This window comes from Crocuta crocuta, unplaced genomic scaffold, assembly GCF_008692635.1.
Source record: "Crocuta crocuta isolate KB4526 unplaced genomic scaffold, BGI_CrCroc_1.0 scaffold246, whole genome shotgun sequence".
Lineage (NCBI taxonomy): Eukaryota > Metazoa > Chordata > Mammalia > Carnivora > Hyaenidae > Crocuta > Crocuta crocuta.
The window spans coordinates 2170989-2196415 of NW_027531902.1; the positions used below are offsets into that span (position 1 = coordinate 2170989).

Below are 25427 nucleotides of genomic sequence, written 5' to 3' on the forward strand. Positions count from 1 at the left end.
TTCCCAATAGCTTTTGCATCTTTTGAAAGCTAAATAAAGTGACTACAGATTAATCTTGGACCCATCTGTGTCATTGCCATTTAACATGGTTGCAGGGAAAAGAGAAAACACTAATGCCCTTATGCAGATTTAAACCATGAATAACGTTCTCTATTCTTTTCCACTAATCTATTTGTTTATCTTGATGCCAGTACCACACTGTTTTGATTATTGTAGCTTGACAAGTCCAGAAATCAGACACTTTTTTCTGCTTTTTCAATGTTGTTTTGGCTATTCTATGTCCTTTGCATTTCTCTTTGAATTTTAAAATCAGATGGTCAATTTCTACAAAAGAGTCTGCTGGGATTTTGACTGGGTTTATACTAAATCTATAGATTAATCTGAGAATTCACACAATAGCAAGACAAACAAAACAGAGTCCAAAATAGTTAAATGCATACATTTAACCCAAATGATCCTCATTATTTGTGGATTCCTTCTCTGAGAATTTGCCTACTTGCTAAAATTTGTCAGCCTCTGATAGAATTTGTGGAACTTCCATGGTCTTGAACAGAACAGTGAAAAATGCTCAGAGCCGTGAAAAATAATGAGTTTCCCACAATGTTAAACAAGACTATGCTCTGACTTCCTACTTCAGCTCTCACACTACAGAAGTATTATCAGTACTATTTATTATCATTTGTATTATTTAGAACACTAAAAAGTGTTTCTTAGTGCCACTTTTTTTGCTTTCATGCTTTTTGTTGGTGATTTCACTGCTTAAAATGTCCCTTAAGGGGGTGCCTGAATGGCTCAGTAAGTTAAGCACCAGACTCTGGCTCAGGTCATGATCTCACGGTTTGTGAGTTCAAGCCCTCCATCAGGTTAACATGAGCCTCACACCCCGCTTCAACGGAGTTCAAGCCCAAATTCGGGTGAGCACCACTTCTCTCTCTTTCTCTCTGTCCCTCACTCACTTATGCCCTCTCTCTCTAAAAATAACGATAAATAAAGAGTGCCCTAAGTATAGTGCTAAAGTGCTGTCTCATGTTACCTAAGAGCAAAAAAAAAAAATAGTTGTGATATGCCCTTATAGGAAAAAAATATTTGTTAAATAAACTTTGTTCTGACAGGAGTTAATCAACTATATACATCAAGTATTTTTAATCAGAAACACACATAAAACAAGGCTATATATTGCTTAGATGACAAAAACATGACCAACAAGGCTTGCAGAAACCTAAACTTGTATTTCCCAGAGGAATCATCATTCAGTATCACTAACTCAGTTTACTCAAGGACTTCATATATAACAACTCCAAATAAGAAGTACCAATTGTATGTGAATATCCATACATGTATGCAAAACCAGTTCACTGGAAATAGTCTGTTCAACACAAAAACATAAATTTCCATCCGTTCAGGAATGCAAACTGGTGCAGCCACTCTGGCAAGCAGTTACAAAGTTTTCTCAGAAAGTAAAAAATAGGGGGGTGCCTGGATGGCTCAGTCAGTTGAGCATCCAACTTGGGCTCAGGTCACGATCACCCAGTTGGTGAGTGCGAGCCACACACTGGGCTCACTGCTATCAGTGCAGAGCCTGCTTCAGATCCCCTGTAACCTTCTCTCTCTGCCCCTCCTCCATTCACACTCTCTGCTAAATAGACATTTAATGAAAAAGTTAAAAACAGCGGTGCCTGAGTGGCTCAGTCACTGGGCATCTGACTCTTGATTTTGGCCCAGGTATGATCCGGCAGTCTGTGGGATCAAGTCCCACATCAGGCTCTTCACTGGCAGCACAGAGCATGCTTGGAATTCTCTCTCTGCCCCTCTCCCACTGGCTTGCTCTAAATAAACAAATAAATGTAAAAAAACAGAACTGTCCTATAATCTAGCAATAGCATGACTAAGTATTTATTCAAATACAAAACTACTAATCAAAGGGATACATGCATCCTGATATTTCTACAATACCAAATACCTACAAGAGTCAAATAATGGAAACAGCCCATTGATGAATGGATAAAGATGTGATATTCTCCCCCCCCCCCACACACACACACTGGAATATTACTCAGCCATAAAAAAAAAGTGAAATCTTGCCATTTGCAGTGACATGGGTTGAACTAGAAAGTATTATGCTACGTGAAATAAGTCAGTGAAAGACAAATACTATATTTAAGAAACAAAGAGGGGAAAACCAAGAAACAGACTCTTAACTATAGAGAACTAGTGGTTGGGGGGGGATGGGCTAAATAGGTGATGGAGATTAAGGAGTACACTTGTGATAAACACTGGATATTGTATGGCAGTGCTAAATCACTATACTGTACACCTGAAATTAATATTACACTGCGTACTAACTGGAATTTAGATAAAAATTTTTAAAAATTTGCTATCCATCCCTTGTACCATATACACAAATTAACTAAAAACAGACCACAGAACCAAATGCAAGCCTTAAAACTAAATCTTTTAGGAGAAAACCTTTGTGACCTTAGATTAATTAAGGAAAGATCTCTAAACATGACCTGGACTTCATCAAAATTAAAAACTTTGCTTCAAAAAGACAAGGCACATACTAGGAGAAAATATTTGCAAAGCATATACTTGATAATGGGTGTATAATCAGGATATACACAGAATTTTCCAAACTCAGTAAGAAAACAAAACTAATAAAAAAATAGGACAAACATATGAATAGACACTTTCATCAAGAAACATATCCCGATAGGGGCACCTGGGTGGCTTAGTCGGTTAAGCGTCCGACTTTTGCTTAGGTCACGATCTCGCGGTTCATGGGTTCGAGCCCCGCGTCGGGCTCTGGGCTGACTGCCAGCTATATATAATTAACAATACTGTATTATATACTTCAAAGTTACTAAAAGAACAGATTTTATTCTCGCCATAAAAAAGGAAATGGAAATTATATGAGGTGATGAAGATAGTAATTAACCCTGATAATTACCTCTGTAATAAAAATATAACCTCTGTAATAAAAACGTGTATCCAAAAAAATGTGTAACAAATCATCACACTGTACAACCTAAACTTACACAATGTTATAGGTCAACTCTACACCTCAATAAAGTTGAAAAAAATAAAAATTGAGATAATGGTAAAAAAAAAAGAGAAAGAACACGTGCAGTTTATTATACATCAATTATACCTCAATAAAGGTATTTTAAAAACCTAAGGCACAAATTTTAAAAAAAAGACTGAGAAACAGTAAAAAACATGATTTGCAAACACAATTCAAAATCAGTTTCTTTTTATCAACCAGTGAGACTTTATACATTCAGCAGTAAACAAAGGTGCTTGGGTGGCTCAGTCAGTTCAGCATACAACCGACCTCCGCTCAGGTCATAATCTCACAGCTTGTGAGTTCTTGTGAGTTCGAGCCCCATGTCAGGCTCTGTGATGCTTCAGATTCTATGTCTCCCTCTCTTTCTGCCCTTCCCCTGTTCACACATGCAAGCACACTCTCTCCTTCAAAAATAAACATTAAAATATATATATATATACACACACACAAACACACATCCACCTGTAAACACTCAATATTTTTATGTCTAGAAGAAACCTGAGAATTTTATCTGATCATTATTCTAAGTATTCCCATTTATGAATTCTTCATAAAACAATACTAATTGTAACTTGAAGCCATTTATACCATACATGTTCAAAATCACTGCCATCAGACTTTATACAAAAGAAACTAGTATCTAAGCTCAAAACAGGAGATAGTACTGTTCTTATAGTAATATAAAAGTGGTTTTTGGTTTTTGTTGTTTTGCTTAATTTTCACTCAAGCAGCAAGAAGCCTTCAAATGTTATTTCCTAACAGAAATGTGTCTTTCAAAGATAACTACCAGGGAACCTTAGGCTTGTTCTACCTACCAAAACACAAAAGTTTTCCATAAATGGCCTTTGGAGGCAGTCTTTTAAAATGAGTTTTTAATTTTTCAAGTTTATTCCTCTGTTACTAGGAAGCCCAAAGGCATACGCATTCTATTTAAGGGATGTTAAGACAACAGAAATCAATTTCTCCTTTACAGAAGAAATTTTGTATGGGAGCCTCGGTGGTTCAGTCAGTTGAGCATCCAACTTCGGCTCAGGTCATTATCTCACATCTTGTGGGTTCAAGCCCCACACTGAGCTCTATGCTGATAGCTCAGAGCCTGGAACCTGCTTTGGATTCTCTCTCTCTCTCTGTCTCTCTCTGCCCCTCCCCCATTCACACTCTGTCTCTCTCAAAATTAAACATTAAAAAAAATTAAAATTTTTAAAAAAGAAGAAAAAGAAGAAAGTTTGTAGCTAGAGACCCCTATATCTAGGGAGCCAAACAGATGAAGCATTTTTAAGAATGAAACATCCATGTAATGTCAGGATGATTTGGTGGCAGATTTTAACTTTCTGGAATTACTAATTTCTTATGTAAGTGTTAAACCTTATAGAACTGAATTATCCCAGCAGGCACACCTCAAAAACCAACACACTGTGATTATGAATGGATAATTAGGAACTATGGCTCATCAATTTAGGAACTTGATGGCTTGAAGGTGAACAGAGGTCCACATTAGGCCTTATGAACCTTTCCCAACCCAACTACATCAAGAATTACATACCTTGTAATGATGATCCCCACTTCTATCTGAGTATTATTTGGTATAAATTCATAGTAACTTTATATGGTCAAGAACATGCTCAACTAATTGATTACTAGAATGAGAAACTACTTGGTTTTTTTTTTTTAATGTTTTACTTATTTCTTAGAGAGAGGGAGAGGGAGAGAGAGAGAGACAGCGTGATCAGGGGAGGGTCAAAGAGAGAAGGAAACACAGAATCTGAAGCAGGCTCCAGGCTCTGAGCTAGCTGTCCACACAGAGCCCGACGCGGGACTCGAACCCACAAACCGTAAGATCAGGACCTGAGCCAAAGTCTGACGCTTAACCAACTGAGCCACCCAGGTGCCCGAAACTTCGTTTAAATCTCCACTTATTTTATCTGAACAGCAGGTGTTTAAAAAAAGTTAGTTTCACCATTAGCTCTCATAAAATCCAAAACAACTCTCTTTAATTTTCTTAAATTTAAAAACTAATTGATGGCCATTTAATACCAAATCAATTTTTACTTTTAATAGTAGTTCCAGGGGTACCTGGCCAGCTTGGTCAGTAGAGCATGCAACTCTTGATTTTAGGGTTGTAAGTTCAAGCCCCATATTGGTTGTAGAGACTACTTAAAAATAAAATCTTAAACGGGCAGCTGGGTGGCTCAGTCAGTTAAGCATCTGACTCTTGCTTTCAGCTCAGGTCATGATCCCAGGGTTATGAAATCAAGCCCATGTCAGGCTCTGCACTGAGCATGGAGCCTGCTTAAGATTCTCTCCCTCACTCGTTCTCTCTAAAATAAAAGTAAAAATTACAAAAAAAAAAAAAANAAAAAAAAAAAAAAAAAAAAAAAAAAAAAAAAAAAAGTAATTCCAAAGAAAATTACAAAAAAGGGAAAAAAGAAAAGGGGAAGGGAAAAAAAGCTACTGGACATTGTCAGACATATCCAAGGAATTAAATGTTCTCAGTAAAACATCAGTAAATAGACATTACTGCACTAACCCAATAATTCTTTTTCAAAAAAGTCAGCCATTATCCTAAATTTATCCTAACCTAAATAAGAAGGTTATTTATAACTTGCCCAGTCACAATCATATTCAGACCCCTCTACCTCTAAGCAAGCAAGGGGACGCCTGGGTGGCTCAGTCAGTTAAGCATCCTACTTCGGCTCAGGCCATGATCTCACAGTTCATGGGTTCGAGCCCACGTCAGGCTCTGTGCTGACAGCCCAGAGCCTGGAGTCTGTTTCAGGTTCCGTATCTCCCTCTCTCTCTGACCTCTCCTGCTCATGCTGTCGCACTCTCTCTCTCACTCTTTCTCTCATAAATAAATAAAACATAAAAAAAAAAATTTGAGCAAGCAAGGATGTGGTACTGTTATATAATGTTCCCAAAAATTTTTTTTTAAATACAATAAAGCAAGTCTCACATTGACCATTTGTATCAACCACATAAGCCGTGACAGATTCCTTCTAGGCACCACTACCACCCAGGCCCAGGACTACATACCAGACATTAAGTAGCCGGTCATGCACTGCTCCCGACAGGAAATAAAGGCCGGTGACCCCATCAAAGGGCTGGCTCTCACTAGGAGGTCTGACAGTAGTGAACAGGAGTGAGGAAACAGGCGTCGCGTGTCCTGTGAAGTGCTAGAGAAAGTTCAGTCTCATTTAGGAGAGGACACAGAACAGTGACAAAAGTGAAGAGTCCATATGGACCATAAACAATACAGATGATCCATATCTGAAATCAGAAGTCCAGACTAAAGGTAACAGCTAAATTGTAAGTAACCAAGATTATTTGTGCTACATTCCATGTACTTTTAAAAACTCCACCTGAGGGGTGCCTGGGTGGCTCAGTCGGTTAAGCCTCCAACTTCAGCTCAGGTCATGATTTTGTGGTTCATGGGTTAGAGCCCCGTGCCAGGCTCTGTGCTGACAGCTCAGAGCCGGGAACCTAATTCAGATTCTGTGTCTCCCTCTCTCTCTGTTTCTCCTCTGCTCGTGCTCTCTCGCTCTCTCTCTCTCTCTCAAAAATAAACATTAAAAATATTTTTAATAAAAAAAATTTTAAAACTCCATCTGAAAATACTGAAAAATCACCATTCCCTTAGAACTCCCATGGCCCTACCCACAATCTTTATTTTTCCCATTCTGCATTAAAGATCCACTTAATTCTATCCGTGTTTAAAGGGGTGCCTGGGTGCTCAGACACAGCCAAGGAATTGTAGGTCCTCATTTTACTCTCAGTGAGTCGAAACCACAATCTTACTGCATCATCACAGCACCAAATGTACACCCCCAGCACACTCAAAAATACTACGTATCCCCATAGTCAAATACTGCAAATGTACTAAACACAAAATTTAAGGTAGAAATCAAACCTACTATATCACATATAGCAGAGTAAAAGATTTTTAATTCAAATTCTACTTATTTGTTCTATTCATTTCTCAAATGCATGTGAAATGGACACATCTAACCTATTAAATATCAACACACCAGATTTGGAAGCTAACTTAAACTACCGATTCTACTATTTAATATGCCTGAAATAACAAATCTGTACTCGTTTTTTAAACAATATTCTACGGCTCAGACTTTCTGCCCTTCTCCATACTTACACTAGATGACTATTAGGCTTACACTAATTTGATTCACTCACTCTGTAGATTTCTTTGGTCTCCAAAACCCATAGTTTGATTGTTCGACCAGCTGAAAGCAACATCTTTCCATCTGGGCTAATACACAGGGAACTGACGCTGCTATTGTCACCTTTCCATTTGCTGTAAAGTGAAGAGAAACAAGAACATCTCAATGAATGCAGAGAAAACTTTACTGATAGCAAAAAAACAGCAAAAAACAAATCGGGGATTAAAAATATCACTTAAGGTTCTATGCAATTATTCCCAAAAAGCCTGTGTAAGGTGACTAACCTTGGACATAACACTAAGGTACAGCCTGCCCAGAGATTTTTCAAGAGGTACCAGAGTGGATGAGTAAGAGATTTAAGAATGAAAAATGGGCAGCTGTGTATCCTGTATATGAGGTGGATTTTGTCAATGCCCAGGAATCGACCGGGCTGGCTGGACCTCCCCAAGTCTGTCCTATCCCCACCACGGTGCCCGCACTGTGTGGCAGCTTGGCCTTTAATTTACGTAGCAACACAAATTACTTCTCAAGCTATAGTCCAAAAAGGTTATTTCTATCTCAAATCGACATAGGTTCACTCCCATCTGATAGAATAAAGTAAATCAAGTATAGATGATCCCCTTCTAATACCTGAAATAGGATTTGCAGCATGAGTCTCTGTGCTTTGTTGCACACATTAATATTTTTATAAACAAGAGGCTTGGTTATTCACTTATAAAAATCAGGAAGTAACAGCAGCAATCCTCTTACCAAAAGACGTTAATTATAAAGTAAAAGAAAACACACTGCTCTGACAGTCACATTGAGTATATCGAACTACTCATATGGAAAAACAAAAGTAGATTTCTCTCTTATACTAAACACACAAAAATTTGACTGATTAAACTAAAACTAACAGATTAAAAATAAGTATAAAAAGTACACAGGAGAGTGTTTTTATAATCCTGGTTTAGGAAAGACCTTCCAAAACAATTACAAACCAGGAATCATAATGGGAAAAATAACCTGATTTAAATAAGTAAAACTTCTGTACCATAAAACAAGTCAAAAATTTAAAACCAAAAATCTAGAAAATGTAAAAAAACATATACTACAGGAAAAGGGTTAGTACTAAGAACACATAAACCGCTCTTTATATTCAAGATATAGATTAGGTTTGGGGGGAAAAAAGAACTCAAAATAAAAACACACAGAAGATATAAACAGGCAATTCACAGAAGAAATACAAATTGTCAATAAACCTAAAACTCTGCCCTTCACTAGTGATCAAGGAAATGCAGCAATAATCCAGGACACTTTTTCCTTTACCCTTTTCAGCTCCTGACATTTTTGACAATTTCTCAACAATTCCCACAGATTCAACATTTTATACTCATTATTCAACACCTATTTACTTAATATACATATAAAAAAAGATGTGATCACCACCCTGACAAGCTTCCCTGAATCTACCACCTCACTCAGCACTGAAAATGCTAGCAAAGAACTAACACCCAACTGCCAAGTTCCCTCCCAGCCCCCATTAAGAGCTTAGCAACTCAAAGTGTAATGTCCTCAGGGGCATCACCTGGGAACTTGCTAAGACTTCAACTCCCAAGCCCCACCTAGACCTACTAAAGCAGCTCTGTCTGCACAGGTAATTCACATGCACATCAGAGCCTGAAAAGCACTAGATGAGGAAGATTTCTCTCTAGGAAAGGTGACTGGTGCCAGGGTAATGACCCACACATACTGACATTTGAAGGCTTCCCCATCATTCCACAAATGAAGCCCAGCAATTGAGCCACCACCTACACAGGCCTTCCAATCAGCTTTTTCATGTTTTATTTTCAAATAGCAACAGGCAGCCACAGATCTCCAGTCATTTGAAGAATGCCTTTAACTAACATAAAAGAGAAGCTAAAATCAAACAAAAATCAAAACACATCCTCAAGAGGGGTATGATGTAAGGAACAAAAGAAAAATACTTTAAAATCCTGTAATTATTATCTTCAGAGAGTTAGAATATTATATCCATGAAAGAAACATGATGCAACAAAAAGAAATATTAAGAGAACAAAAACAAAGCTCCCAAAAATTAAAAATATGGCCAGAAAAATGTAAAATTTCAATAGAAGATTTGGAAGGTAAAACTGAGGCAATCTCCCTGATAACCAAGGGAAAATAAGAGAAAACAAAGAAACCTAGAGAATCCGTCCAGGAGATGCAACATCTTAAGTAACAACAGACTGTACTAAAGAAAGATCAAAAAAACAAAAGATCAAATTATCAAACACATGCTACAAGAAAAACGAAGGAGTGCCTGGGTGGCTCAGCTGGTTAAGCATCGACTCTTGATCTCGGGGTTTGTGAAATACAGCCCCTCTCCCCTCTCCAGCCCAGGACTTGCACTGAGGGCAGGGAGCCTGGCTTGAGAGCGCCACCCGGCCTTGCTCACAGTCTCTCAAAATAAAGTATTAAAAAAAAAAAAAGAAAAGAGGTACATTTTCTTCAAAAATGAAGAAAAAATAAATAGCCAATGACCCAATGCTTCAAAATCCTGAGGGAGAGCTACTTTCAACCTAAAATTCCCTATGGTCAAGCTATAAATTAACTGTGAGGATACAATAAAGGTGCTGGTGGACAAGCAAAATCTCAGTAAATTTACCATCACACACTTTTCTTAGGAAGACACCAATATGTGTGTTTCACAAAAAAGAGGAGAGTAACCCGACAAAGACAAAAATGGGATCTAGGGAATAGGGGTTCCATCTGGCGAGAGAATTTTCAGGATGATAATGTAAGAAAATCCCAGGATCCTCGCTGTTCAGCAGACCTTGAAAAGTGGCTGAGAAGTCCTCCAAGAAATAAATATAACAGAATAACTGATGTGTCCAAAATAACAAGCTACTGTGAGGGTCAAACGAGCTAACAACAGGTATATACAAAACTATAAGCAAATGAACAAGGAAATTATAAACCCGAGTTTTGTTCCAAAAAAATAATAAAAAACCTAGTAGAGCAGAGCACAAGGATCATCTGTAATAACATTTAAGTATTCATAATGCAAACAATGAATAGCCCTTCATCAAAAACTGTGATGGGGCACCTGGATGGCTCAGTCACTGAGGGTCCGACTTCAGCTCAGGTCATGATCTCACAGTTTGTGAGTTCGAGCCCCGAACTGTGTCAACTATGCTGACAGCTCACAGCCTAGAGCCTGCTTCGGATCTATGTCTCCCTCTCTCTGCCCCTCCCTGGCTCCTGCCCTCTCAAAAATAAACAAACCATTAAAAAAAAAAACAAAACAAAACTGTGATGTAACAATATTGGGAAAATGGAGAGGGGAAAGGGGAGAAGGCAAGAACTAAATCCTCATCTTCCACAGCAGAAGTCAACACATGGTCCCTAAGATGGTACACAGACTCCATCAACAGCAGCAGAGGAAAGCCAAGAATGAAGCTGGGAGCACAATACTGTAGGAGACTGTCGTGTGCATGAGAGCTCAGGCTCTGACCCAACCTATTTCTTGTCTGTAAAACAAGAATAGAGCCCACCTCACAATGCTATCATTAAATACAAAACTGGGTAGAATGCACTGAACAGAGCCTTAAACATTAGGAGTTCCTACATGAAGCACCTGACATAGTGAACTTTCATCCAGGCAGCATTTTAAAAATACAGTTGTGTGCGCCCCCACCCCAGGCCAAGTGGATGAGAATATCCACAGGTGTTTCTGACAGTCATCGGGGAGGGGGGAACTGCTGCCACAGGTAAATGGAGACAAACACGGAACCTCTAGGCAGATGACCTATTCATCTGCACCACCCATCCCAAACCTTCCTTCAAATTCTAAATCTCTATTCACACCCCATCTGCTAGGTCTTGCCTTTCATGTATTATTTCAAATTCAACTTGTTTAAAAACTCAAAAACCATTTCCCTCTTCTGGCTATGATTTCTATGAATTGTATCACACTACTTGCCTAGTAAGTTCACAAAACGGAAGACAGTTACATTTAACTCCTTTCTGTCACTTAACACCCCCCTCCAGGGCCCCCAAATGTTCTTAGTTGCTATCTTCTTCATTCTTACTTCCCACATCCTACACTTGAACTACCACAACCACCTACAATCTTGCTTCTGTGCATTTGAACCTGCTCCTTTCCATATACTCTGCTCAGGGCTGGCAGATCACCTTTTCCTAAAGCATTATCTTGGTGACTTTATTCCCAAGACACGACCTTCAGTGGATCTCTCCTGCTTACAACATAGAACCCAAAATTCCAAAAAAGTAGTTTTAATATAGTTGAAAAGCACTGCACCAGAATTCAAGACAGCAGGATAAGAACCCCTTCCCTGCCACTTATTAGCTGTAAGGCCACAGCCATCATTATCCTTCTTAGGGTCCTCATCTGCACAAGCTGAACTAATTTAACACTTACTGAACACCTACTATAAAGCCTATCACAGGATTAGGTGCTTGAACTAGAAGAGTTGGTTGAGATTTTTATCTATAACAGCTAAGCCCAGACTCTTAAGATAATTTGGCCCATATCCTCTACTCATTATTCCCTAGTAAATAAATCCTATCTTCCACTTCTCTTTCCCCAACCTTTGGTCTTGCCATCTCCCCAGCTTCCTTTCCCCACCCTCTTCTATTCAAATCTTACCTCTCCCAGAAGGCCCAACTGAAATCCCTTCTCTTCCACCAGGCCTTGCAAACACTATTCACCTCATGCGACCAGTAATACTTGCTACCTTGTTTTCTCTTGTGCAGTTATTTTACTCTTGTATCATTTAATGTTTATGTACTAAAATCTTGCATGCCTGATTTGATTTAAAGTTCCTTGAAAAGTCTACACTTTGTACTGGTCATTGGTATCTACATTCCCTGTGTCCAATATCAGACTTTACCTACAGCCAAGAACACAGTCTTGATTTATCAAACTCTACTGTATTTCCAACAGTAACCAAGTCACCCCTCCAATACCATGGAACCATCAATGTTACTCACCACTTTACTTTGCATGTCTGTGTATTCCACTCCACAATATGTTTATCATCTGAACAACTATACAAACAGCCATTGTCTTGATGCCACTGTATGCAATTGACCTTGTTGTCATGTCCACCACTCTATGGATCAAAAAAAAAGAAAAAAATTAAAAGGAAAAAACCTCATCTGATAGAACATAATTACATCCTGGAATCATTACTAATAGTTAACAGAAAAGACAGATGTTAACCTAACTAAAAACACCCTAACCTACATCTATCTATTTCCAACATCAAAAATGAGATAAATCAGCTATAAATTCATCAAATGTTAACTTTCCCTTCTCTGCTGGAAAAATATACTTTCACATCTTAAGTCAAAAAAGGATGTTAGTCCTAAACGCCACTTGCCTTTCACAAGAACGTCAGCACTACGGCAAGATAAAATACTACATGTATAGCGGCAAAAAGTTTACTTCAGGTAAAAATCACATCTAGTCAAAACTATCCTTAAAAATCCCTTTTTAAAAAACTATCAAAACCATCTCTCAATAAAGAAATCATTGTTTCTTCATGTAAACACTAAATATCTCTTTGTGTTAAGGAAGATACCATACAAACAAGAGTTTAAACATACTCAGCATAGCAAGATGCTCGTTCACTTAGAAGCTCCAGGAATGGTCACATCAACTAGGGAAGAGCAAGTTCAACTCTCCCACTCACTTTACACACATTCTAGGACAAACTCATTCAGCAGAATAAGGTGCTAAATCATCTACACTGTAACCAATTACGACTTTCACTCTACTTGAATTCACATCATTTAAACGAATACACGAATCACCATCACATACATATGTAAGCTAAGGATAAAACTCAAAATCACTATTTCTATTACAATCGATTGCTCCTACCTCAAAAGAAAAATAGTTTTAAATGTTAAGTTCAATGGCACTTGGGTGACCTAATCAGTTAAGTGACTGACTCTTAAATTTGGCTCAGGTCATGATCTCACAGTTCATGGGACTGAGCCCCACGTCAGGCTCCACAGGCTCTACACTGACGCCACAGAGCCTGCTTGGGGTTCTCTCCTTCTCTTTCTGCCCTNCTTAACCGACTAAGCCACCCAGGTGCCCCTCAAAGAACTAAGTTCTATACCACAGACACATACACAAAGAACTGGTTAAGTGTCCAACTCTTGATCTCATCTCAGGACATGATCTCACAGTTCATGAGTTTGAGCCCCACATTGGGCTCTGCACTGATGACATGGAGCCTGCTTGGGATTCTGTCTCTCCTTCTCTCTGCCCATCCCCCACCTGTTCTCTCTTTCTCTCTCAAAATAAACATTAAAAAAATTTTTTTAAGAAAATAAAGTTTTCAAATTTAATAATCCAAGAGATATAAAGCAAAACAAACTAACATTTTCAGTCTGTCCATCTAGCAATTTGTTTAGCATTGTAATACCCATACTAATAAGGTCACAGAAAAAAATGGCACTATCATACATTGATAGGAGCTAGTACACCCTTTTGAAAAACAATCTAGTAACTGTACATTTGTTCATTCACTTACATAGTCAACAAACATTTACACAATACCAATTACATGCCAGGCACTGCATTAAACACTTACAATATACTATTACATTTAAATCCTAATAAAAGCATGCAAGATAGGTTATAGAATACCCTTTTAAGAAATGAGAAGTTAAACTACTTATCCCTGACCATGTAACTAGAAGGATTCAACCTCAAGACAGACTAGGTCCTGGGGGTGCCTGGGTGGCTCAGTCAGTTAAGCGTCCGACTTCGGCTCAGGTCATGATCTCACGGTTTGTGGGTTCGAGCCCCATGTCGGGCTCTGTGCTGACAGACAGCTCAGAGCCTGGAGCCTGTTTCAGATTCTGTGTCTCCCTCTCTCTCTGACCTCCCCTTCTCACACTGTCTCTCTCTCAGAACTAAATAAAACATTTAAAAAAAAAAAAAAAAAGATACAGACTAGGTCCAAAGCCTGATCCCTTTCTACTTTACCGTATCATCCCAAAACTCTTACTCTGACCTACTTTATTACTTTTTAATAAATCCATTCCCTGGTAAAGTTGTAGAGAGGCTCCTGGGTGACTTGGTCCGTTAAACTTCTGACTCCTGATTTCGGCTCAGGTCATGATCTCGTGTATTATGAGACTGAGCCCCACATCAGGCTCTGCACTGACAGCATGGGGCCTGTTTGGGATTCTCTCTCTCTCCCTCTCTCTCTGCCCGTCCCTCCACTACACACGCCTACACTCTCTCCCTCTCTGAAAAATAAACTATGAAAAAAAGATTTATGTATAATCCCATGAGATACCAAAATGATCTAAAAAGGAGTTGTCGGCTCCATCAGCGTTATGTCCACAACCACAGCAGCTGAGTAAAGCAACCATCACACTGCACAGGTGGCTAGGGACCTGCTCACAAGACTGATCAAATCAAAGGACGGGCTCCCAACTAAAGTAGGGTAAAAGCCTATGAAGATCACACTTGACTTGAAAAGGAAGCAGGAGATAAGGGAGATGCCCTTCTTACTAATTATGCTTCTAAATGCTTTAACTGCTTTAATTTGTTTTACGGTTGTGTTTTTATAATCTTTTTTTTTTTTTTTTTTACAAATAGTTTATTGTCAAATTAGTTTCCACATAACACCCGGTACTCATCCCCACAAGTGCCCTCCTCCATGCCCATCCCCCCTCCCCCCATAATCTTTTTTTTTAAATGTTTTTCTTTACTTCTGAGAGAGAGAGAGAGAGAGAGAGAGAGAAAGACAGAGAGAGAAAGGTAGCATGAGCAGGGGAGGGTCAGAGAGGGAGATACAGAATCTGAACAGGCTCCAGGCTCCAAGCTAGCTGTCAACACAGAGCCCATCGCAGGGCTTGAACCCACGAACCGTGAGATCATGACCTGAGCTGAAGTCAGACGCTTAACCGACTGAGCCACCCAGGCACCCCATGTTTTTATAATCTTTAATATGAAAATAAGTAACATACTTTTAAATGCAGATTTAAAATCAGGCAAAATGTTTTTATCTATCAAATCAGCTGGGTTTTTGTTCATGTTACTGCTGGATTATTTTTTAATTTTTTTTTATTTTATTTATTTTGAGAGAGAAAGACACAGCACAATTGGGAGAGGGGTAGAGAGGATGAGAGAGAATCCCAAGCAGGTTCCATGCTGCCAGTGCAGAGCCCAGATGTGGGGTCTGAACTCATGAAACCACGAGATCATAACCTAAGCCGAAACCAAGAGTTGGACACTTAACAGAGCCACCCAGGTGTCCCGATGTTACTGCTGTTTTAACAGGAATATTCAGTGATGAAAATAATGCTATTGGAATACAGGCACAGTCTTTTCACTGCTGATACAAGTAAAATTAGAAAAACTCTTCTAGAAAGGTGTATACTATGCATAAAAAGCCTTAACATTAAAACCCTTTGACTCATTAATTACAGGTAATTCTGGGAATGGAATCATGTAAACAGATTAAAAAAAAAGTATTAGATGCCACCTTAACAGTCAGTAATAGCTAAATTGCCAATGGGCTTTCCAATTTAATGGGATTTTAGGCAGTCACTGAAAATGTTTGTAACTAGTTCTTGACAAATATGAAAATTGCTCATGTTGTAATTTTTAAAAAATGTTTTAATGTTTATTAATTTTTTTGAGAGAGAGCACAGCAAGGGAAGGGCAGAGAGAAAGGGAGACACAGAATCCGAAGCAGGCTCCAGGCTCTGAGATGTCAGCAAAGAGCCCAAGGCAGGGCTCGAACTCAGGAACTACAAGACCATAACCTGATCTGAAGTCAGACACTTAACTGACTAAGCCACCCCAGTGCCCTGCTCACATTGTAATTTAATGGGAAATATCAGGATACGAAATAAATAAGCAGAACTCAACTATATTTCTTAAACACATACATAAAAAGAAATACACAATCTATTAAGCATCTCTCAGTGTTAGATATAAGAGTAATTTTCTTTTTCTCTTTTGAATGTAATGTAGTCCCAAATTACCTGTGGAGCACGTTACTTAAAAGAGAAAGGAGGGTGCCTAGGTGGCTCAGTCAGTTAAGTGTCCAACTTTTAATTTCAGCTCAGGTCATGATCTCATGGGCATTAAGTTCAACCCCCTGGTTGGACTCTATGCTGAGCGTGGAGTCTGCTTAAGAGATTCTCTCTCTTTCTCAAAAAACAAAAACAAAAACAACCAAAAAACATTAAAGAGAAAACAAGAGCGCCAGAGTGGTTAAGTCAGTTAAGCATCCAACTCCTGATTTCAGCTCAGGTTCATGAACCTCAAGTCAGGTTCTCGACTGACAGCAGGGAGCCTGCTTGGGATTCTCTCTCCCTCTGTCTCTGCCCCTCCCCCACTCACACACACTCTCTCACACTTTCTCTCAAAATAAACAAACTTTAGAAAAGCAAAATTAGGTCAAAAAAAGAAAAAACACTGTTTGATTCACATATACAGAAAGCATTCCTATAGAAAGGGGAAAGTTCAGAGAACACCAAAAACATAATGTAATAGATGATGTCTGAAACAAAGTACGCTAACTCACTGTCCTGTAGTGCCAAACTCTTAACTTTGCTCTGTGATACTGGGGCTGGGACTCCAGAGACCACATTCTTGCTTTGCCAGCTGCATGGCCAGTAGGCTCCACCAATAAGCCAGAGGGAGACAAGGCTGGAGGAAGAACAAGGGACTTGTTCCTTCCTGTCTCCTAGAATACATCAGCCCAGCAAATCTTTACCCCTGGACAGGACAATCCTTTTGGCAGCAGCTGAACACAATATGCAATTTTTCCAACCCCTGGAAATCTAGTCTCCTCCCCTCCTTTCAGAGATCCTGTCCTCAGAGATCTGTATCCCAAGTCCATGAAGCCACTCCTCCTCAATAGACAGCAGCAAAGAGAGCAATACCTGCTCCTTAAAGGTCTGAGTTGCAGCAATAATCCCACTGCCTCCTTTGTCCTCTGGCCCTGGAAGCGGTAAGCTCTTTCCTGCAGTCACTATCTGTGATACCTCGAACTTTTTTACCTTTATTTTAAAACTAGTCAACGGTTCTTCGTATTCTGACATATAATGAAGTTTACGTTACCTGTTACGGCCATTAGCGAATATCACTGTTCACAATTTTAAGTGTGAGGGCAGAAAAATGTCCCTACAGTACAGATCCTATTGCATTATTCTGAACTGTTTTGTTTTTAATAAATCTCTAATAGTTTCTCCATCATCTTTTATATATATGTCCGCGCAAATACACATATCTATACTTACTATCAATTTACTGTGTAATTCTCCTTTTACTGTACTGTATAATAAAATACTACCAACTGCTGTACCAAGAGCCAACAAGTCAATCTGGTTACTCGTTCCTATAGCTTCTGATTTCCTTTTTTTCCTCTGGGGACTTTCCTGGGGAGAAAAAAAAGAAAAAACAATTTTGTATTTCAAAACAAGAATCATTAATGGATAAACACAAATGCCCACTAGCCCACGAATGATATAGGACTGCTACCAAATGACACTTTACTTAAAGATGTGGGGGAGGGGATTCATTCTTAAATGCTTTCTCACTATTTAGGGAAAAAACTATTCCAACAGAAAGAAGAGCTTGTAATTCTCTGTCCCTGCCCCCTACCTCTCTGGAAGGAAAGGAGCAAATAAGACAACTTGGTATGCTCTTGGTATTCTCTAGAAGGTCCACATAGCCTCACTGCTGCTTTCACTTCTCAGAAATGAACCCACTCCTGACAGGTCCAAGCAGAGATTACAGATCCACTCCCGAGAAACCAACACTTCCCCTTTTTCCCTCATCTTTCCTTGTGTTCCAGCTTCATTCCCAGGAGGGCACTCTAATGGTTTTATAAACAAACACTTATTTCAGTTCCAGTCAAAAAAAATCGTTATTAACGAATGAGTAGCTCATACCAGAAGTTGTTCTAGTGTGTGAGAATTAGGGTTAGTCTAAAAGTTCCATGCAGTCTTGGTGATCCTAGGCACAACTTTCAATCTAATGTCTAATGACACAAGACTTCTTGGATTTACTTCAAAAATAATACTAATACTCCCATCTGTCAAAGAAAATCAATGAATACTTCACATCAAAGTATATTTATAATGCTGAAAATTTATTTCAGAACTTCTCTTCCATATGTTCTTTAAATTAAAGCTTACCTGTACTTTAGCATAAAATGCTGAGAAAGCCACTTAATATAAAACATTGTTTTAATATAAACCACTACAACTGGGAAAAAAACATTTTCTCAACAATGCAAGATCTTTGCTCTACAACAAAAAACAGCAGCCCAGGATACATAAAAATTTGCCCCGAAAACCACCAACGTAAACTATGATGTTACAAATACATAAAAAATATCAAGGAGTACATTTATAAAGCACTTTCCCTTTTTTTCTTTTAGTTATCTTATGGGGATACTATATTTGAAGAATTTTATTCTTTTGAACACTTACGTCAACAAAAAGCAAAGTAACATTTTATGTATAGAAAAAAAAAATAGTACTTTTTGCAAGTCCTGAGAAATATGTCTACATTAATAAACCCAAAAAATAAGTTACATTTAAAAGCCAAAGTATAAAAAAGTCTGATGGTCTTATCAGTAATATTTAATTTGCTTCAAACATTGAAACCTTAGTACAAGAGTTGTTCTAGGTCCTACCTTCAGTTAAATGTCTAAAGCCAAGTCTGAAAGATCCCACAAGGCAGATATGGTTTCTGTACAAGGTTATGAACACAAACACCTATTTCAGGCAGGGGGAGTGAGGTATACTGCAGACAGTATACTAACCTCTCATCAGAAAACTTTCTGCCCCTCATCAGAAAACTCTTCTCTGAAAGATTCTACAACTTATTTCTCCAACTCTTGGTTTTCCCAAATCAACTCAAAATTATCCACACTGAGGTTTCTACTGTATGAAATATATGCTGGTCCAAATATGCACATTTTTTTGCATATGTGAATTTGCACCAAAAAGCACAAAGAAGCTTTAGAAATTAAACACTAACATATTCAAGGCCCTAATTTCCCTATCAACAAAATCTGTTTTGGGGGAGAAGCAAGCAGAGGCAAGTGGAGAAGCATCCACAGAACCTATGCCCAATTTTGAGGACTACTGGTCTAAACCTAAATAATAACACAAGTAACACATCTCAAAGAACTACTGACTCATGCATATTTTCTCTGAGTTGGACGATCTTTTTAAAAACTCACTTCCAAGTTAGCAGGATGAGCATGTCTGAACAAGTCAACCAGATAAGTTTATATAAGCAATGTGCATTTTAGTGAAATCTACTATTTTAAATATTACCCCAGGACCAAATATTCCTGAAACCAAGAATTTAAAGCTAATATTTACAGATTATGATAAACCTTTGTCAGTATTTTCTTTCTGAACCTGTTGCTCCTGTGATCAAAAACTTCAATGACTTGCCAGAGAAATCAATATAAACAACTCTGGCATTCAAAAGCCATCTGCAATTTGCCTCCAAGCCTTTTCCAACCTTATTTCCAATTCCCTCTTTACATTACACTAATCATTAACGCTTTCCCATTTTGTTTCTGTTTTTCCCCTGAACTTGGGAGGGGTCTGTTTCTGCTCACTTCAATTTTCACCTGGTTAAAAATCTATCCATGCTTCAAGGTCCATCTCAACTCTCATCTCTCCACAAAAATCTCTTCTTTCCCTTAAGGCCCACATCATACTGTGCTCTGCATTACAGACACTGTACATCTGAAATGTCCATTTCTTCCCTGATGTCTCAGTCATACTCAGTTTTACTTCCTCTAAAGTGACTAACACAATGTCATATGCACATTCATTATACATATAATTATATAAAGTAATGAAAAGAGTAAGCTAAAACTTTAATTCATATTTGTGATTGGAAAATTGGAGTTCCTAGAGATACCAGGAGTGAAGACCCAAAATATGTGATTTCTTACAGTCTTTTTCAATATGAAAGTCTGACTGAGCTAAACAATAAAGAGCAGCAGCAGTCTAAAAAAGTTTATCAGCATTTGATCCACAAGGCAATAAAAACACTGGGTGAGAATGTCAACAGTTTATGTGCATGATTTATAAAATCAAGGCAGGGCAGATGTGAAAACAGAGGGAAAAAAGGACATCTATTGATGAGAAGTCTGAATTTGATCAATTAAGCAATGACTTTTTAAACGGAGATCCTAGGGTAAGAAGAGCTTACACAGACAGCCAGTACGCACACTCATAAAATACATATATGTCAGTGAAACAAGTTCCAGAAAAAACTTATCCTTTCCCATGTAAAATACACTCTGATGGTCTATTTCATTTTTTTAGCACTATCACAACCCACTAATGGATCAAAACTATTTTTGAAAAATTCTGACCTCCAAACATTGAAAATTATGCCAAAGTTTCAACTTTCATTCTGCTTAGTCTCCTATACCTTTTCTTGGCCTATCTTAACATCATTTCTCTGGCAAATGTTTATGTTTCATGGATAACAGTGAACAAAATGTGTGCATTTTACATGTAATTATATGCAGTCCTTATATCAAAAACACTTAAATTCTAATGCACAGAACTTCTATTCCTGTCAACAGGTTCTAATCTGCAAACTTTACCTTTTTTTTCAAGTTTAAATACGGAGAGACCCTAAGATAGAGTATCATACAGGAACACAACCAGACTGTACTACCATCTCCAAGGGATGAGAATGGGAATACTCAGCTCAGATTCTTGCTAGAAACGTTCTTAATGCTACTGTGCTTGCCCCGTCTAATGGCTGAAATCCATGTGTTTTGTTCAACAAGCACTAAGCCGTGTGAGATCATTTTAACTGCAGAGATAGCAAAGTAGCATAAATACATTTCCTATGGTAGCTAATAGTCAACACAGTCTGTTTCTTCAGGGCTGTACACCAGCTAGGGAAGGAAAAGTAGAGTAGTTTGAGAGATTTAAGGGGGCAATAAAATAGCAGGGTCAGTTACTAGGTGGCTCAGCCACTTCCTCTGTGGCTTTGGCATAACATCTCAGCCTCAGTGTACACACATACACCTGAGGAGCTGTAAAAACAGCACCCAGCTATAGTCCAATAGTCTGTTTTCTTGCACTTTTCTTATCATCATTAGAGGTCCTCTTCCCCCAGGCTTCATCAACCAAATGAAATTCTCAGCTACATAACATCTACAAAAACCCCCCAAAAACTACTGTGGCATAAATGTGAAGTATTAGAATCATGTGACCAAGAACAAGAAACAGCAATCTAATTTTTCTAAACACTTAAGAAATACAGCTTTAACTCTTGTTACCCAAGCAACCCAGCACCAACTCATTTTTCTCCACTCATAGCAGTAATATCACCAAACTTTGTCTTCAGGTGGCAAACTGCCAATTACTGAACCGGGTACAGGATACTCTTACAAAATAACTTGCACTGAGGAATGGTAGCAGTAAATCATAAAATGGGCCCAAAGATTATGCAAACTGAATCATTCAATAACAACAATTAACATTTACTGAGCACATACTAGAGCAGTCATCGAATTCTCTGAAGACTCTGAAAGATGTATAGCATAATCCCCACCTAAGGTTTGGGTACCAAAAATGTTAAGGTGCTGGGAACACTGGCTTCAGAACAGCATCCATTTCAAGCCTCATACACTAGTCCTCAAAGACATAAGATAGAAGGGTTTAATATGATGTGAGTATCTTAAAACTTAAGGGACAAAGATCATAACCCAAGGTCCTGGGAGCAGAGACTGAAGCAACTGCTACAAATCACTCTCCATTTTTCTAGCTTTAAAAAATCATGTGACTTTATCATTTTATCTCAAAATATATGTGCATATTCAAGAAAACTGCTTCTCCCCTTTAATCTTCAAGTACAATTGATGTTCCAGAAGGATGCATTCCCAATATGATAAGGACTAGATGTCTCTACATTCCTCCCAGTTCTCAATTCCACAACTCAGGATACAGGGGTACCGTGCAAGAAAAGTGGACCAGGAACCGGAGTCCCTCAACTCTAGTGGCCACCATCTCTTCTTTGGTTATTAAAGCTTTGGTGAAGACACCTGAATTTTCTTAGTTCTCATTCGAGTTTAAAAACTTTTATTTCAACACATTTCATAAAGTTGTGTGGCTAAAACAAGAGCATACAGATAAAAGGATACTGAAACCTATAAAAACTCGTAAGTAGCCAAACTCTCATTTTTCAATGAATTCTTCCAAATTAGTGACCTGGTCAATGTGACCAAAGCCATGTTCAAGTTGAGTCCTGGATATGAAACCAAATCCAGATATTGTTCTACTTCAGAGTGGTATACATACTCTAAAACTATGACTTTCAACAGGAAATTTACAACTATGCCCAAGTTTTATTCCTGAGGCATAGGATGTGACTTAAAACAACAGAAAAGCAAAAGGGGGGGGCAGCAAATTTTTGCCAACCTAATATTAACTATTTGTTGTAGATAATGGAGAACTACGCTCTAAATACCCAAGTTCTAGTTCTACTTTTGGTTTTTTGCAAGTTGCTTAATTTTCCAGAGCCTCAGTTTTTTCTTCACAACCAAGGCAAAAAGTTAGTCTTTACCTGCCAGCGCTAACCATACAAACATGAGATATTAATAATAACCAGTGGTTTCAGCACTTACACTATTCTAAATGCTTATGTGTTATTAAACATGTTCACCTTCATAACCATTCTATGAGATGGGGTACTGTCACCCCGGTTTTACCAATGAGGAACCAGAGGTATAATTACTATTGAATTACTATGAAGCCAAACCTAGATTATATGTAAGCAGTAGAGCTTGGATCCATGCATCCAATCGTTGCTCCAGATTCTCCCTCAGCATCAATACTATCATCTCTTTATAGGACCGTTAAAATAGAAATATAGGAAATAATTTTGAAAATTAAACAGACTGCTGTAACTTTAACAATGACGACTATGATTTTTTTAAGAGTCCGAGTTCACCTTAAGAGCTCTATAAAGATTTCAATAAGCAACTAAAAGACACTTCATCTATTAACTCTGAAAAGCTACCTTAAGATCTGAAAAATACCCAAACATACTCATCCAAAACATCGTTAGATATACCCCTACTTTCAACCTAAAAATTTAGCAGAAAGTTCCTCCACGGTAGTCAGATGGAGCTAAAAATCTGTCTTAAATACTGGCTTTTGAAGTTTTACACATAGTGTCAGCTAAACACGATACCTGAGGCTTCCAAATCACATTAGAACGGTTCGGTTTGACTACTCTATTCCTGCAGTACCCACGTGCATGTGAGTTAGAGTAGACGTAGGCTAGTGACTCAACGGTGAGTGGCATCTTACCTGAGTTGGGGCCCTAACAGTGGAAAAACCTTCCCTAACTCGTCAGTGTCCCATCTAAGAAAAAGTTCACCTGGATTCACATTCATTAAACTAAACCGGCCACTTCAATTTACCTCCACATCCTATAACAGACTTCAGACTTGATTAAAAAAGGGGTGTATGAAGGGGAGAACTGAGGTGTTAAAAATAAAAAAGCATACAGTTTCAAACTACTGAGAATGGAAACAAGCCTGGGAAAGTCAAGAGTTTCAAGAGTGAGAGTCCCACACACTGGACGTGAAAGAGAACACGTGGTGAGCCTGCACCCAAAGGTGGGGGGGGCGGGGGGTGTCCGGAAGCAAGGAAACAGACTTAGTCCTTCCAACTGCCTAAGGCAAAGCCGATGGGCTAGAGGAATCGGAAGAGTAGTATGTACAGTCCCAAGGAGGGGCTCTGTCAAAAGCCAGGACACTGAAGAGCACATGTTGATGCAAGAGACTTGGCAGAAGGAAACCGCCCTGGGGGACCGGGGGCCTACGCGAACATGGCGGCCCCGGCGACAGCGGGGCGCGGGACCCAAACCGCAGGGAGCCAGTCGGTAGGACTCCAGTCTACGACCCGTCGGATCCAGCCGCGCCCTCTTTCGCTACCCCGCGAGCAGGCCGCACATGGGACTGGCGAAGTGGATGGAGTCCGCGCCGCCGCCGCGCTCTGTGCCTCCTCGCCCCGGGCCTCGCAGGGCCGCGCGGGATGCCGGGCCACGCGCCGCCGGACCGGGGGTGCGCTGAGGCTGAGCCCGGGCGAACGCCCGCCCCCCACCGTCCCGCCTGCTTTACCTTGGCCTGCAGCCGCGCTGGCGCCCAGGCCAGGCAGGTGCAGGTACCGCTGAGGTGCGCGGAAGGCACGTACTCTTGGTGCAGCCTATTGCTGGCTGTCTCCCACACTCGCAACTGACCGTCGGCAGACGCCAAAGCGAAGTAGACCTGGTTCAATGGGGAGAAGGCGCAGGGAACCCCTGCCGGGGACAGGGGGTCGGCAACACCACCGCCGCCCGCCGCCATTGCTGCCCTGGCTCCGCGGCAGCCACGTGTTCGCCTGTGCGCAGGCGCACCGGCGCGGGGCGGGGCCTGGAGGAAGGAAGTCGGGCGGAGGGAGCGCAGACAGCTGAGGGAGTGGCTCTTCGCGTCTCCAGCAAGCGTTGGGCGGACCCGGCCTGTGAACGGTGGCCCGGAGGGCCCAATGCTAACTTATACCGGGAGGGGGGAGGGGATGTGTGGAGGGACGTGACTGCAGACTGGAGAGCAGGACAATTCCTTAAAAAAAAAAAAAGAAAGAAAGAAAAAGGTTTGAGTTTGTTTTGTTTTTTTTTTTTTAAATAACATGATTGAGGGGCGCCTGGGTGGCTTAGTCGGTTAAACGTCAGACTTTCGCTTAGGGCATGATCTCGCGGTTCATGGGTTCGAGCCCCGCGTCGGGCTCTGTGCTGACTGCCAGCTCGGAGCCTGGAGACTGTTTAAGAGTCTGTGACTCCCTCTCTCTCTGACCCTCCCCTGCTCCTGCTGTCTCTCTCTCTCCTAGAAATAAATAAAACATTTAAAAAAATTTTTTAAAAATAATAAATAACATGATTGAACTAAATGTTTAAAAGAAATAATCACGTATAACTCCATGATTGTGACATATGTTTTCATTTTTTCTTATCCACTTCCAGGCTATAATCATGTGCACACATAGCACGCACAATTTATTCAGACATCATAGTGTAAAAGTAATAGTAGAAGCTGCTTATTTCGTCAGGATAAATCCCATGTTACTACATCAAATAATAGACAATTTGTAATGACTCCAGA

The 25427-nt window shown here is 39.5% G+C and overlaps 1 protein-coding gene and 1 non-coding gene across 2 annotated transcripts in view; both read right to left on the reverse strand.

Moving 5' to 3' along the window:
* Nucleotides 1-24658, reverse strand: part of WDR43 (WD repeat domain 43) — a 45881-nt gene extending 21223 nt beyond the window's left edge. Inside the window, exons 1-5 of the mRNA XM_077774133.1 lie at nt 24414-24658; nt 17527-17664; nt 12235-12356; nt 7253-7373; nt 6098-6237 (exon numbers count right to left, since the gene is read on the reverse strand). Coding sequence (XP_077630259.1) covers nt 6098-6237; nt 7253-7373; nt 12235-12356; nt 17527-17664; nt 24414-24638 — 746 coding nt within the window. The 5' untranslated portion in view covers nt 24639-24658. The remainder of the gene's footprint in view (nt 1-6097; nt 6238-7252; nt 7374-12234; nt 12357-17526; nt 17665-24413) is intronic.
* Nucleotides 6791-6875, reverse strand: LOC144239985 (small nucleolar RNA SNORD53/SNORD92). Its single transcript, XR_013337537.1, has one exon. It is a non-coding gene; the product is annotated as a small nucleolar RNA SNORD53/SNORD92 (small nucleolar RNA).
* Nucleotides 24659-25427: the final 769 nt, after the last annotated feature.